The following is a 14,252-nucleotide window of genomic DNA, read 5'->3' as shown; positions in this document are numbered from 1 at the left end:
GGAAATTGGAAACTCTACTCCAGGAAAAGAAAAAAAGGGAAGTCAGTGGAATTTTTGGGATACTTATCAAAGAATTTTCCATGGTTTTAATCCCAGCTCATTTTTAAGCAGTAACATCCCAAGGCCAGCTTCCTTGGCTCAAAGTGGCAGGAGAATTATTATTATTATAAATCATATTCATTACCTTAGTGCCTAAAGACCAACTAACACTGGGCCCCCATTGTGCTAGGACAAATGCAAACGGAGAATAGTAGATGGCCCATGTCCTGAAGAATTTACAATCTAAATAGACAAGACAGACACAGAATGGGGGAAGGGGTAGAACCCACTGTTGGAATAGAGATATTCAGGCCTGCCTGTGAAGCCTATAGTTTAAGGACTTAGGTGTATTTTTTCATTTAGCTAGTTACAGGGGTATAAAACCAAAGAATCAAAATCACAGTCTGCCTGTGTATGGCCCTTCTTGCACTAGGATAGTCTGAGACCTTGTTCTTAGGCAAAGGCCTTTGGCTAAGGAACAGGGGCAGCCATAAGATGGGAAGCGAAGGGTCACATCCTCACACCCCAAACCAGTCACACTGAAATAAGGTGCTATTGGCCTGTTAGGAAGATGATCCAGTTTGGATAGTGCCCATCACCACCAAATTAAAAAACAGATCTTAAGATGGTTAAAGAAAACTTAGTTGGAGAGCATCCTGTTGTAGCCCTAAGGTTTAATCTGCTTGCTTGCATCGATATATCTTTTCTTATAAATTTGAGTATTTGATGTAATAGGTTTACAGATTTATATTAAAAATAAGTTTAGCTGTAATGCAAGAGACCAACAGGCTAAAACCCTGTATGTTAAGCTAAGACAAAGTTAGCATATCTATATTGGGACCCTTTACCCAGAAAAGTAAAGATGACCCAAATAGCTAAAACACCCACCAGATGTCTCGAGATTTTTGCCTAACCCAGTAGACAATGCAGGACGGCAAAGGACACTTTTCAAAGTTGTACCCACAGACATAACAAGTAAACCACAAGAGCGCAAATACCCGTCATCCATACGCACAGACATACTAGCCTATGGGGTAAGTGTACCCTCACCTTTCTGTGGGGGAAGGATGAAATTTGGGCATAAGAGGAAGGATTTACAACCAATGCCCTACAAAAAGACAATTCATCTCTCCATTTTAGAGGCAAGCCACTCACCTATCTTCAACAACGTATCGATGCCTATTAACTATTAATAGATCGTACTTTGTTCCTTTTCAAACTTTTAAGTTTTAAGGGGACCAGGCTACGCTTGGTTTCCCTACGCTTTATTTCAGTTTAAGGTTTATTGAGTTAAGTTAGAGAGTAAACAGCTTTAACAGCTCTGCATTAGCTTCCTCTGCTAGAGCTGTGAAGCCAGAACCACCAGAGACGGGGTCCTGTATCTTCCAACACCAGGTTATTAAAACAGACTGTGAGTATTAACCAAAGTTTGCAGCACATAATATTGTATTATCATATGTATCTCTTGAATAACACCAGTACAATTGCAACTCTGTTATTCTAACTGTTTTACCACCTGCTTACTATTTCATTGATTTTAATAAAAGGTCTTTATGACTACATCTGTCTCAGTGTGAGCTTCCTGTCATACCTCCAAAGGTCTTTTTAGAACATCTGTGAAGCCCTGATTCAGTACGAACTTTTATCTTCTCATACTCATAGACTTTAAGGTCAGAAGGGACCATTATGATCATCTAGTCTGACCCCCTGCACAACGCAGGCCACAGAATCTCACCCACCCACTCCTGTATCAAACCCCTAATCTATGTCTGAGTTATTGAACTCCTCAAATCGTAGTTTAAAGACCTCAAGGTGCAGAGAATCCTCCAGCAAGTGACCCGTGCCCCACGCGGCAGAGGAAGGTGAAAAACCTCCAGGGCCTCTGCCAATCTGCCCTGGAGGAAAATTCCTTCCCGACCCCAAATATGGCAATCAGCTAAACCCTGAACATGTGGGCAAGACTCACCAGCCAGCACCCAGGAAAGAATTCTCTGTAGTAACTCAGATCCCATCCCATCTAACATCCCATCACAGACCACTGGGCATATTTACCTGCTGATAATCAAGGATCAATTAATTGCCAAAATTAGGCTATCCCATCATACCATCCCCTCTGTAAACTTATCAAGCTTAGTCTTGAAGCCAGATATATCTTTTGCCCCCACTGCTCCCCTTGGAAGGCTGTTCCAGAAGTTCACTCCTCTAATGGTTAGAAACCTTCATCTAATTTCAAGTCTAAAATTCCTAGTGTCCAGTTTATATCCATTTGTTCTTGTGTCCACATTGGTACTAAGCTTAAATAATTCCTCTCCCTCCCTGATATTTATCCCTCTGATATATTTATAAAAAGTCATCATATCCCCCCTCAGCCTTCTTTTGGTTAGGCTAAAAACGCCAAACTCTTTGAGTCTCCTTTCATAAGGCAGGTTTTCCATTCCTCAGATCATCCTAGTAGCCCGTCTCTGAACCTGTTCCAGTTTGAATTCATCCTTCTTAAACATGGGAGACCAGAACTGCACACAGTATTCCAGGTGAGGGCTCACCAGTGCCTTGTATAACGGTACTAACACCTCCTTATCTTTGCTGGAAATACCTCGCCTGATGCATCCCAAGACCACATTAGCCTTTTTAACGGCCACATCACATTGGCAGCTCATAGTCATCCTGTGATCTACCAATACTCCGAGGTCCTTCTCCTCCTCTGTTACTTCCAACTAATGTGTCCCCAATTTATAACCAAAATTCTTGTTATTAATCCCTAAATGCATGACCTTGCACTTTTCACTATTCTTCTGATCAAACAAATTGGAGAGCCTAAACCCATACTAATTAATATCCATAATAAATTATTTTAATATCATCAATTACAATTAATTAAATAAAAATACATTAAGTGGATAAATTAAATCAACATTACTAACACACTCCAAATCAGGCTACACTGTCTGGCAATAAATCACTTATCAAAGGTTGTGGTTGTGAAACACTCATTTCTGTATTGTTTTATCTTCATGGCCACCACTTTTACTTTGTTAATCAGTCTGGTTCTCTAATTGTTTCTGTCTGTTGTATAATTAATTTTGCTAGGTGTAAGTTAATTAGGCTGGCAGCAAAGAGTCCAGTGGCACCTTATAGACTAACAGACGTCAGATGCATGTAGTGGACATTTCCAAGGGCATTTATATATATATGCAGGCAAGCTAGAGATAATGAGGTAGTTCAGTCAGGGAGGATGAGGCCCTGTTCTAGTACTTGAGGTGTGAAAACCTAGGGAGGAGAAGCTATAAGGTGCCACAGGATTCTTTGCTGCTTTTACAGATCCAGACTAACATGGCTACCCCTCTGATACTTAATTAGGATAGTGGGATATAATTGGTTAGAGAATTATGTTACAATATGTTAGAATTGGTTAGTTAAATTTCAGCACAATGATTGGCTAAGGTATAGCTGAGAATATTACTATATAAACTGAGTCAAACAGGAGAGAGAATATAAATTGGAATCACAGATTCTATGAATCATAGAATATCAGGGTTGGAAGGGACCTCAGGAGGTATCTAGTCCAACCCCCTGCTCAAAGCAGGACCAATCCCAACTAAATCATCCCAGCCAGGGCTTTGTCAAGCCTGACCTTAAAAACCTCTAAGGAAGGAGATTCCACCACTTCCCTAGGGAACCCATTCCAGTGCTTCACCACCTTCCTAGTGAAATAGTGTTTCCTAATATCCAACCGAGACCTCCCCCACTGCAACTTGAGACCATTGCTCCTTGTTCTGTCATCTGCTACCACTGAGAACAGCCGAGCTCCATCCTCTTTGGACCCCCCTTTCAGGTAGTTGAAAGCAGCTATCAAATCCCCTCTCATTCTTTTCTTCTGCAGACTAAACAATCCTAGTTCCCTCAGCCTCTCCCCATAAGTCATGTGTTCCAGTTCCCTATTCACTTTTGTTGTCCTCCGCTTGACGCTTTCCAGTTTTTCCACATCCTTTTTCTAGTGTGGGGGCCAAAACTGGTCACAGTACACCAGATGAGGCCACATTAACGTCAAATGTTTGTTAAGGGGGGGAACAGGAAAAGGGAACAGGGACACAGGCAAGGCTCTGCGGCATCAGAGCTGGGCAGGGAACACTGGGGAACAGACTGTATCGGCGTATCGAGATAAGCAAGACTAGTGTGAATGGCTTCGGAATACGTAATCTAATAGGTATAAAAATTGAACAGGCTACACTACCACCTCATGACATCATCAACAAAGTCCCCATTTGTGCCTGGATAGCGGCCATGTTATGGGAGGGAGGAATGCAGCAAGGACTCAGGATCAGTTGCCACAGATGGGGAAGTTATATGGGGAAGGCGGTAATGAGTGGGAGAGGGAGATCAAGAGTTAAAATAATAATATTTGGGAAACAAATGTATAATGAAGTGAAATTGAACAGAAATAAAACTGGAGTGGAGGCTCTAAAGCAACAAGGCTTTGGTAGGGATTCGGAGTTAAAGGTCTGGAATCCCCCACAGGTCTCCTCCCTCCCACTGACCCACCCAGCCCACTTCCTGGGTGCCCTTCCTCCACACTCCCCTCCCCTTCATCCCATTATTCTCAGCCAGCACCACCTCCTGGCACCTCGGGAGATTCTTGTGTTCCCTTCTTTGTCTCTTACAACCTCCTCCCTCCCTGCTGATTCTTAGCTCTAACCCTGCACACCCCCTCCCCATGTACTGGCACACCAGAATTATCTACTCCCCCCTTCTCAGCCCCTCCCACAGCTCTGTTCTCCCTTCACCAGTGGGGTCCTGAATGCCAACATTATACGCTCTCCTATCAAAAGAGGAGCTCATCTGACTGTCACACAAGCCCATGCACGAGTCACACACCTATTTACTCCATTTAGAATTCTACAGGCGGCATATTTTCCTCTTACAATGAGGAAAAGGCATGAAAGCTACAGTGATTAATGTAGATATTAATGCACCTAATAAGGATACATTCGATGCAATTTTCAAATGACGGACGGCACCAAAAAGGCACATGTCCAAAAATTATACTAGTGAGTGGGAGATGAGGCAAAAAAAGGGGGACAAGGAAACTTGTCAAAACTTATATGACGAATAAAAGTATAAAGTTATTACTACTCAGGTTCTTTAGAGACTCCACAGCTTCTAATAACCCAAGGGAGAGGATTCCTTACCCAGAAAGACCACCGTCTCGTAGTTCTCCTGCATGACATCCCTGTAGAGGGCTCTCTGAGCGGGGTCCAGCAGAGCCCCCTCTTCCCTGGTGAAATACACAGCCACCTCCTCAAAGGTCACCGGTCCCTGAAAGAGCAAGAGTCCAACTCTCAGTACCTGCTGCCCCCTGAATAGTGGGGTTGTGAGTGGAACAGCAGCACCAGGGAAATGGAGGCTCCGGGAAGCACATGTTAACAGAGTCCCACCCCACCTTCCTTAGAGCAGCCAGGAGCCATCAGAGGGTAGAAAGAGAAAACCTTTGTGCCTCCCAGCTGACAGACGGAGGCAGGGTCATCACATTTATCACATACCCACTAGCCAGAGCTTGATACAGGAGATGGGGCTGTCTCTGGACCCTGCTGGTGGCTCCCTGGTAGGAGTCCCAACACTCTCCAAATAAAATATATGGAAGAAAGGGGAAGTCAAGAGTAAAGACTATGAGTTAGAAAGTCAGAATTGTAGAAAATTGGTAGGGAAGCTATCAGAAATCAATGATTAATCAATGAAAATAAGAAAGAAGTTTTTAAAAAGTATATTAAGTACAAAACAACTTGGTAGCGTTAAATTACTAGATGGAAATGGCAGAATTATCATCAACAATCATGCAGAAGAGGTAAAAGTGTTCAATAAATATGTCTCTCCTGGATTTGAAGAAAAACAGACGATGTAAGTCATATCATAAGATGTTGAAGACGACAGTCTTTCCATTCCAACAATAACTCACGAGGACATTAAACAGCAGGTATTACAATTAGACACGTTTAAATAAGCAGGTTCTGATAACTTGTATGCAAGAGCTCTGAAAGACCTGGTGGAGGAGTGTGGAGGATTGTTATTAAGAACGGCCATCCTGGGTCAGACAAAAGGTCCATCTAGCCCAGTATCTGTCTAGCGACTGTGGCCAATGCCAGTGCTCCAGAGGGCGTGAACTTAACAGGCAATGATCAAGTGATCCCTTTCCTGCCATCCATCTCCATCCTCTGACAAACAGAGGCTAGAGACACCATTCCTTACCCATCCTGGCCAATAGCCATTGATGGACTTAACCTCCATGAATTTATCCAGTTCTCTTTTAAACACTGTTACAGTCCCAGCCTTCACAACCTCCTCAGGCAAGGAGTTCCACAGGTTAACTGTGCGCTGTGTGAAGAAGAATTTCCTTTCATTTGTTTTAAACCTGCTGCCTATTAATTTCATTTGGTGACCCCTAGTTCTTATGTCTTAATTAGGACGTGGAACACCGGGGAAATTCCAGAAGACGGGAATAAAGCTAATACTGTGCCAATATTTAAAAAGTGTAAAAGAGGTGACCCAGCTAATTACAAGAGTGTTAGTCTGACATCGATACTGGGCAAGAGAATGGAGCAGTGAATATGGATTTAATTAATAAAGAATTAAAGGAGGATAATATAATTAGTGCCTATTAACAAAGGTTCAGAGACAATAAAGCCTATCAAACTAACTGGATATCCTTATTGGATGAGATCAAAAGTTTGGCTGCAACTAATAGTATTGATGTAACATACCTAGACTTCTGTAAGGTATATGACCTGGTTCGGCACAACATTTTGACTAGAAAACTAGAAAGATACAAAATACACACGGCATACATTAAATAGATTAAAAACTGTGATAGTAAATGGGAAGCCGTGATCGAGTGGATTTCTTTCCAGGGGGTTCCCACAAGGATTGGGTCTTGGCACTGTTCTATTTAACATTCTTATTAATGACCTAGAAGAAAATATAAAATCATCACTGATAAAGTTTGCAGTTGCCACAAAGATTGGGGGTGGTGGTAACTAATGAAGTGTCAGTGGATTCTGGCTCCAGCATTGGGAGCCTGGAAAGTTTTCCCAGCCCTGGCTGGGGGGTTATTTCCTGTTCCACAGAGGGGAAGTTCCGTTCCCAACCCTTGTGGCTTAAAATTAGGCCCTGTCTGACACTACACCCCACATTCAGCATAGTGGAAGGATTATAATATCATTAGGACATAATGATGAGGCATTTTGTGCAAGATGTGTCATGTGCGATGTCACTGGAAAAGTTATGATTTGCTGACTATGATTATCCTATTTGTGTGCACATATCATGTTCGTATCTGAAGTTATGGATATTGACTCTGTATCTGTATTTCACATGTGCTTACTCTGGGTAACACCCACAACAAGCCTTTCAGGCACAACAGTGAAGAAGCCAGACAGTGCTGAAGACTCATCAACAAAGACAACGGACCGTGGAAGAGCTTAGCCCCCCTGTCAATTTGTCAGCCAGCCTAGGAGTCATGGCTACTATGACTCAGCAGGGTATGTGACCAGACCACAAGACAATGAACTTCATTTTGGTACCTGTATTATTCCACTAACTGAACTGGGAACTGAGTTTGGAACAAAGGGTTCCCGCCATATGGAAAAGCTACGTAAGGTGGAGTGTGACATCATCTCTTGGCCTCATTCCCCACACAAGGGAACTCCTGGAGCACCTGAGGAACAAAGACTGAAGTGGGGAAGTGTCGGTCCCAGGCTAAAGGGATTTCTAGCTTGTGTATGGAAACTTGGGGGACTGCTTCTATCGTCAATCAGGTGAGAAACTGCTAATTCAAATTCTATGCATTTTGTATGTTAGGCTTCTTTGAGTTTTTGGTTATTGGCTAAGTAATCTGTTTTGATCTGTTTGCTATCACTTATAATGACTTAAAATCTTTCTGTAGTTAATAAACTTCTTTTATGCTTTATCATAATCAGTGTATTTTGAGTGAAGTCTCTGGGGAAAATCTGAGCTTGGTTAGCACAAGCTTGTTGTGCGTATCTTCCGCATATCGAGGGAAAGGAAAACTGTATTTATGAGCTTACATTATACAGATCCCTGTCTGGTATAAGATGGTATCATTTTGGATTTATATTACAGCAGGAGTGCAAGGCTGGGGAGCTGGGAAATTGGCTAATGTCTTCCCTCTGTCCTTGAGTGGTTTAGGTAAAATACTCAGGTAGCTTAGCTGGGTGTATGGCACCCACCTGCTGTCGTGCTGGGTGATAACAGGGCCTGGAGAGGCTGGCTGAATCTCCGGCAAAGCAGTGTGAGAAGAGCCAGCCCAGCTTGAGGGTTAGAGGGCACAAGGGTTCCCAGAAGCCCCCCAGACTGCACCCTAGGGTGACAGCCCATCACACCCTACAGTACACAAGCCTCAGCAGGTTTGTCACATCCTGTCCCCTCCCCTTCCCCACACTAGATAGTTCCTGCCTCCCACCACCTCGAGCAGCTCCCACCCTCCTATGCATTTACTGCTCCTCTCTCTCCAATCAGACCCTACCACCAGCCCCTGATAATCCCTTACCTGAGCCAGCTCCATTCCAGACATTGAGTTCCCCCTGGGAGGATGGGATGATCTGGAGCGAAACCTGGACGTTATTCTGTAGCCTGCCAGGACGAGAAGGGCAATGTGAGAGCATTCAGATGGGGTATTTGTTCATTCCACAAGCCGATTCTCCCAGGATTTTCTCTGCTAATGGACATTCTAGGTTCTACCAAACTATGAAGCACAGAGTGACCTTATCCCAGTACAGGCCTAGCCCCCTCCCACCAGGGTGTAACCCTCTGAGACAAGGTGAAATTCTCCCAGGAAAAGAGTCTCTCTGTTACACTTATCAAGTTTGTGGACGATACCAAGCTGGGAGGGGTTGCAAGGGCTTTGGAGGATAGGATTAAAATTCAAAATGATCTGGACAAACTGGAAAACGGTTTGAAGTAAATAGGATTAAACTCAATAAGGACGAATCCAAAGTACTTCACTTAGGAAGGAACGAACACATACAAAATGGGAAATGACTGCCTAGGAACGAGGATCTGCAGCGGAAAGGGATCAGGGGGTCATAGTGGATCACTGCATCACGGCAGATTTTTAAAAGCAGGCTGGACAAACCTCTCAGGGATGGTCTAGATAATACTTTGTCCTGCCTTGAGTGCAGGGGACAGGACTAGATGACCTCTCGAGGTCCCATCCAGTTCTGTGATTCTATGAACCAAAGGCCAGAGAAGAGCAGAATCAAAGGAGTCACTGTGGGGGATTCTCCCTGTCACTGTCCCCAAGGCAGCTGTCTCAGGTTTAAAGTGGTTTGATGCTCCAGTCTTTATACAGTCTCTCTTGGGAGTGCCCCTTTCATGGGCTGGGCCTCGTTTTAGTTTTTGGGAAGCATGACCTTGGGGGAGCTGAGACTGGGCCTCCTTGCTTCAGCACATCTTGTTTCTTTCTGTAGCTCCCCGGTGAATCCAAGTGAGAAGATACTCCTGACAGAGACTGTGAACATAAGAATGGCCCACTGCGTCAGACCAACGGTCCGTCTAGCTCAGTGGTTCTCAAACTGCGGGTCAGCACCCCTCAGGGGATCATGGGGTTACTACATGGGGGGTCACAAGATGTCATCCTCCACCCCAAATGGTGCTTTGCATCCAACATTTATAATGGTGTAAAATATATTAAAAAGTGTTTTTAATTTATAAGGGGTGGAGGGTATCACATTGAGAGGTTTGCTATTTGAAAGGGATCACCAGTACAGAAGTTTGAGAACCACTGGTCTAGACCATCCCTGAGAGGGGTTTGTCCAGCCTGCTCTTAAAAATCCCCAATGATGGAGTGAACTAGCTCAGCGGCCAATGACAGGTGCTTCAGAGGGAATGAACAGAACAGGGAATCATCAAGTGATCCATCCCCTGTCACTCATTCCCAGCTTCTGGCAAACAGAGGCTAGAGACACCATCCCTGCCCATCCTGCCTAGGACACTGGCAGATGAGGTGTTAGCTCTTGCAAAAGCTCCCAAGTCTTAACTGAACATGGACAAACGCATGGCTGGAATCAGTCTGGCTCCCCCGTGTTAGTATTGTTAAAACAGGTATTAGAATTATAACAGTGTGTTTAATGTTTAGACTTTATTGAACGCTTGCGAGTTGCTGCCAGGGTTAATATCTGACTAGTTGCATTGTGAGGCTCTGTGACTACGTAAGTCACCAGACAAGAGAGAGACTTTACCTAGGTGAAGGGCTGATTGGCAACCGAATGCATTACACCCTGCCTGGCAGGAAAGGTTCATCAACACCAGAGAGACTATTATGGGATGTTAAAGAAGACAAGACTGTTGTTGTGCTCTTCAATTTTCTTTGGCTGAGTTTGCAGCTCACAGCACATGGCAGGAAGGGGGTAAAAACCCCCATACAGAAGGAACTGATTATCTGTATGCTGCTTGGACTCTGGAGGGAAAGGTTTCTAGGCATAAGCAAAAGATCCCCAGTTGCTTAGCGTGCATTAGTCCTAAAGAATATGTAGGGCTTGTTCATTATAGAAGCTTCTATTACCTTTTGAAATTTAAGACTGTAACTCGTCTGCATCTGCTTTATCCTACTTTAACTTTGTAAACAACTCTCGTTTCCTTTTAAATACATCTTAATACAGGTTATTACAAGACTGGCTACAAGTATTGTCTTTCTTGTGAGCTCTAAGATTCAATTGACCTACGGAAGTGACTGGCCCTTTGGGACTGGTAGTAACCTGAACATCGCTATGATTCGTGGGGTAAAGCAGTGGTTCTCAACCGGGGGTCTGGGCCCCCTGGAGGGCCACGAGCAGTTATCAGAGGGGCTGCCAATCACGGCCAGCATTAGACTTGCCGAGGCCCAGGGCAGAAAGCTGAAGTCCCAGCGCATGGGGCTGAAGTCTAGGCCCCTGAGCCCCACCACCTGAGGCTGAAGCCAAAGCCTAAGCAATGTAGTTTTGTGGGGACCCCTACGGCATGGGGCCCCAGGCAGTTGCCCTGCTTGCTCCCCCTAACACCAGCCCTAGTTTTTATATGCAGAAAACAAGTTACTGAGGCCCACGTGGGCCGTAGAGTTTTTATAGCATGTTGCGTGGGGCGGGTTCAGAAAGAAAAAGGTTGAGAACCCCTGGAGTAAGGGACCATCTGTCACAAAGGTTGGCTCACCTGCGTGGTGAGATATATGGGATCACCCAAGGGGAATGTCTGTGATTCCATGTTAACGCTGTTACTCAGCCTGAAGTGTTTACACTGGATTCTTGGTTGGCGAAATCTCCATACAGACCTCACACCCAATTTGGGTTTGTTCCCTGCTTCTTACCAGTCTGACTGAGGCTGGTGCTCGTGCTCTCGAGTCACTGAGGACAGCGTTACAGAGACTTACAGGCACAACAGCAGCAATTGGCAGCAATGCAGAGCAGGCTTTACAGGGACACAGTGTGGGTCAAATGGTCCCTGGACTCAGACAAGCCCCAGTTCTCCTCCAGCGCATGTCAGCATCCCGGCAACCTTCAAGGGGGTTCAAGACTGCCACCCATTCAGTGATGGATCTGCGGCAGATCATCTCCCGCGCCCCATGACCCACCTTGTCTCCTCAGACAGAGGTGAGTGACGGACGGTGCGCAATGGATCCTGGGGGTAGGGAAAGGGATAACACCACACACCTTCTGGGGTCACCCCTCAGGAAGTAAAGGTGACAGACACTGTGGTGGCAGTAAAGGGGGAGGGGAGGGAGTGGGAGAAGCACCCTGAAGGGCAATGCTGCCAGTGGGTCTCCCCACCACATCAGGCACGGGGCTGATAGGGGGCCATTCCCTGGGCCTGAGTGGCTGTGAAGGGCTATTTAAACCCCACGCTGGCACAGGAGAAGTTAAACTGCTGCTTTAGTCTGGACTGGCCCAGCCCCTCCACACCTGCAAACCATGTCAGGACTGGAGCAGGAGTTAACAGGAGAGACCTACTCTCCTCTGGGGGTGGCAGGGCAACCCTGGGAAGGGAACAGTCTGTGGAGCATCTCCAGCCCCAAGGAGAGGGTTGGCAGCATTCGGGGCTCTGGCCTTCCCTGAGGGAGGGTGGGGATCCCCGGAGCTCAAAGGGGGAGCAGACTGAAACTTGAGCTGCGGACCCACTAAACTCTGAAGGGGACTGAGACGTTCCCAAGGCTCTCAGAAGAGGGGTCCATATCCTGATGGGAGCTGTTCACAGTTCTTTCCCCATTTTTTTCTTTCATTCCTTTATTTACCCTTGTTTGCTGACAGTCGGCTCTTTTGCTGTTTCACCTGGTGCCCCAAGAGAGGAAGAAAGTGCCCCGAGGCCTCAGCCAGGGGGTTGAGCCTGACATACTAGAAGGACGTGCCCTGTAGCACCCCTGGGGCAGGGGACAATTGGACTCCGAGAGCTGCACCCCAGAAGGCCTGAGGCCCAGCGGTTTGGCACCAGTTTGATGGGCTGGATGGCCTCTCCCTGGGAGCTGCCAGCAGCCTGGCACATGGAGTAGATACGGGGTGGCCTGGGGAGCAGGAAGCAGGACAGCGTCCCAGACAGCACACCGAGAAGGGAAATAGATAGGCTACATGGGGGCTCTGCAGTGAACTCAGCACCCGTCCTGAAGGCCACTGGCAGAAAGTCGTCCTCTCTGTGGCCTACGGGAGTTAGACAGTGACACAGAGATCCCTTGGAAAAGGGTCACTTGGTCTTTGCCAGCAGCTCTCACCTGAGACTGGACAAACCCATCACAACAAACACATCGCTTGGAGGATGGTCCTGTGAGGTGTCTACAGAAAGCTCATCACTGGCCAAGACTCAGGCCATGTCTACATCTAAAATTTTGCAGCGCTGGTTGTTACAGCTGTATTAGTACAGCTGTATAGGGCCAGCGCTGCAGAGTGGCCACACTTACAGCAACCAGCGCTGCAAGTGGTGTTAGATGTGGCCACACTGCAGCGCTGTTGGGTTGGCTTCAAGGGGTTTTGGGGAAGGCGAGAGCAAACCGGGGAAGGAGACCAGCTTCGCCGCGGTTTGCTCTCGCGTTCCGCGAACCACCCTGCAAACCGCAGGGAAGGAGACCTGCTTGTTCGGGGAACGCGAGAGCAAACCGCGGCGAAGCTGGTCTCCTTCCCCGGCTTGCTCTCGCGTTCCCCGAACCCCGAGCAAGCAGGTCTCCTTCCCTGCGGTTTGCAGGGTGGTTCGCGGAACGCGAGAGCAAACTGCGGCGAAGCTGGTCTCCTTCCCCGGTTTGCTCTCGCCTTCCCGGAACCACCCAGCAAACCTCAGGGAAGGAGACCTGCTTGCTCGGGGTTCGGGGAACGCGAGAGCAAGCCGGGGAAGGAGACCAGCTTGATTACCAGAGGCTTCCTCAGGTATGCTGGGATACCTGCTTATTCCACGGAGGTCAAGAAAAGCGCTGGTAAGTGACTATACTTGATTACCAGCGCTGGATCACCAGCGCTGGATCCTCTACACCCGAGACAAAACGGGAGTACGGCCAGCGCTGCAAACAGGGAGTTGCAGCGCTGGTGGTGCCCTGCAGATGTGTACACCTCCTAAGTTGCAGCGCTGTAACTCCCTCACCAGCGCTGCAACTTTCTGATGTAGACAAGCCCCCAGTGACTGAGAGATCAGCGTGTGGATCATATGTACGGAACAAAGCATTCACACTGAAAATCTACTTTATGGACTCAACTGAGCAGCCTTGCTCCCTCCCAAACCATCAGTGAATAACCATCAGGACACCACAAAACAACTAAAACTGGAGTGTGGGGGAGCTGAAGGTGGCGAACTGCGATGGGGAGTGTGGGGCAGCTGAAGGTAACAAATTTAATCATCCCAAATCCAAACTAGGAATAGTTTCAAGGCACACGTTACACGTGTATGAGGTGCAGGGGCAGGCCAGAGTGTATGGGGAGGGAGCCTGTTTGCAGGAGGGGCAGAGCTAGGGAACGGCTGCACCAGGAGCAGAAGGCCCAGCTGGCGCACAGACCATGTCAGAGATTTCTCTCACTGGCTCTGTTACCAACTGCCCATGGCAAACACTTGAAAGAAGGGGAGGCCGAGCTGGAAATGGTGTCACGAGGAGGAGGAGGTGGAGAGAGACACTTGAAAGCATGACCATTTTTTCCCATTCCACCTGGACAAAAAGTAAAGGAGAGGGGAGCAAAACTTCAGAATCACCCAGCACCTCGGTGGAG

The 14,252-nt window shown here is 46.8% G+C and overlaps 1 protein-coding gene across 23 annotated transcripts in view; it reads right to left on the bottom strand.

The window, feature by feature from the left end:
• The window catches only part of LOC127039342 (zinc finger protein 501-like), a 259,420-nt gene that overhangs the window by 141,165 nt on the left and 104,003 nt on the right, over positions 1-14,252 (bottom strand). For 12 of the 23 annotated variants that reach the window (XM_050932826.1, XM_050932825.1, XM_050932834.1 and 9 more), the window contains one exon: positions 5,226-5,352. The exons of 5 other annotated variants lie outside the window; for them this stretch is intronic. In XM_050932826.1, coding sequence (XP_050788783.1) covers positions 5,226-5,352 — 127 coding nt within the window. Of the gene's footprint in view, positions 1-5,225; positions 5,353-7,610; positions 8,500-8,596; positions 8,680-14,252 lie in introns of those variants that run through there. 6 more of the 23 variants (XM_050932832.1, XM_050932848.1, XM_050932849.1 and 3 more) reach the window with 2 other exon arrangements.

Source organism: Gopherus flavomarginatus, chromosome 23 (genome assembly GCF_025201925.1).
Source record: "Gopherus flavomarginatus isolate rGopFla2 chromosome 23, rGopFla2.mat.asm, whole genome shotgun sequence".
NCBI classification, from domain to species: domain Eukaryota; kingdom Metazoa; phylum Chordata; order Testudines; family Testudinidae; genus Gopherus; species Gopherus flavomarginatus.
This window is presented reverse-complemented; position numbering and strand designations above follow the sequence as displayed.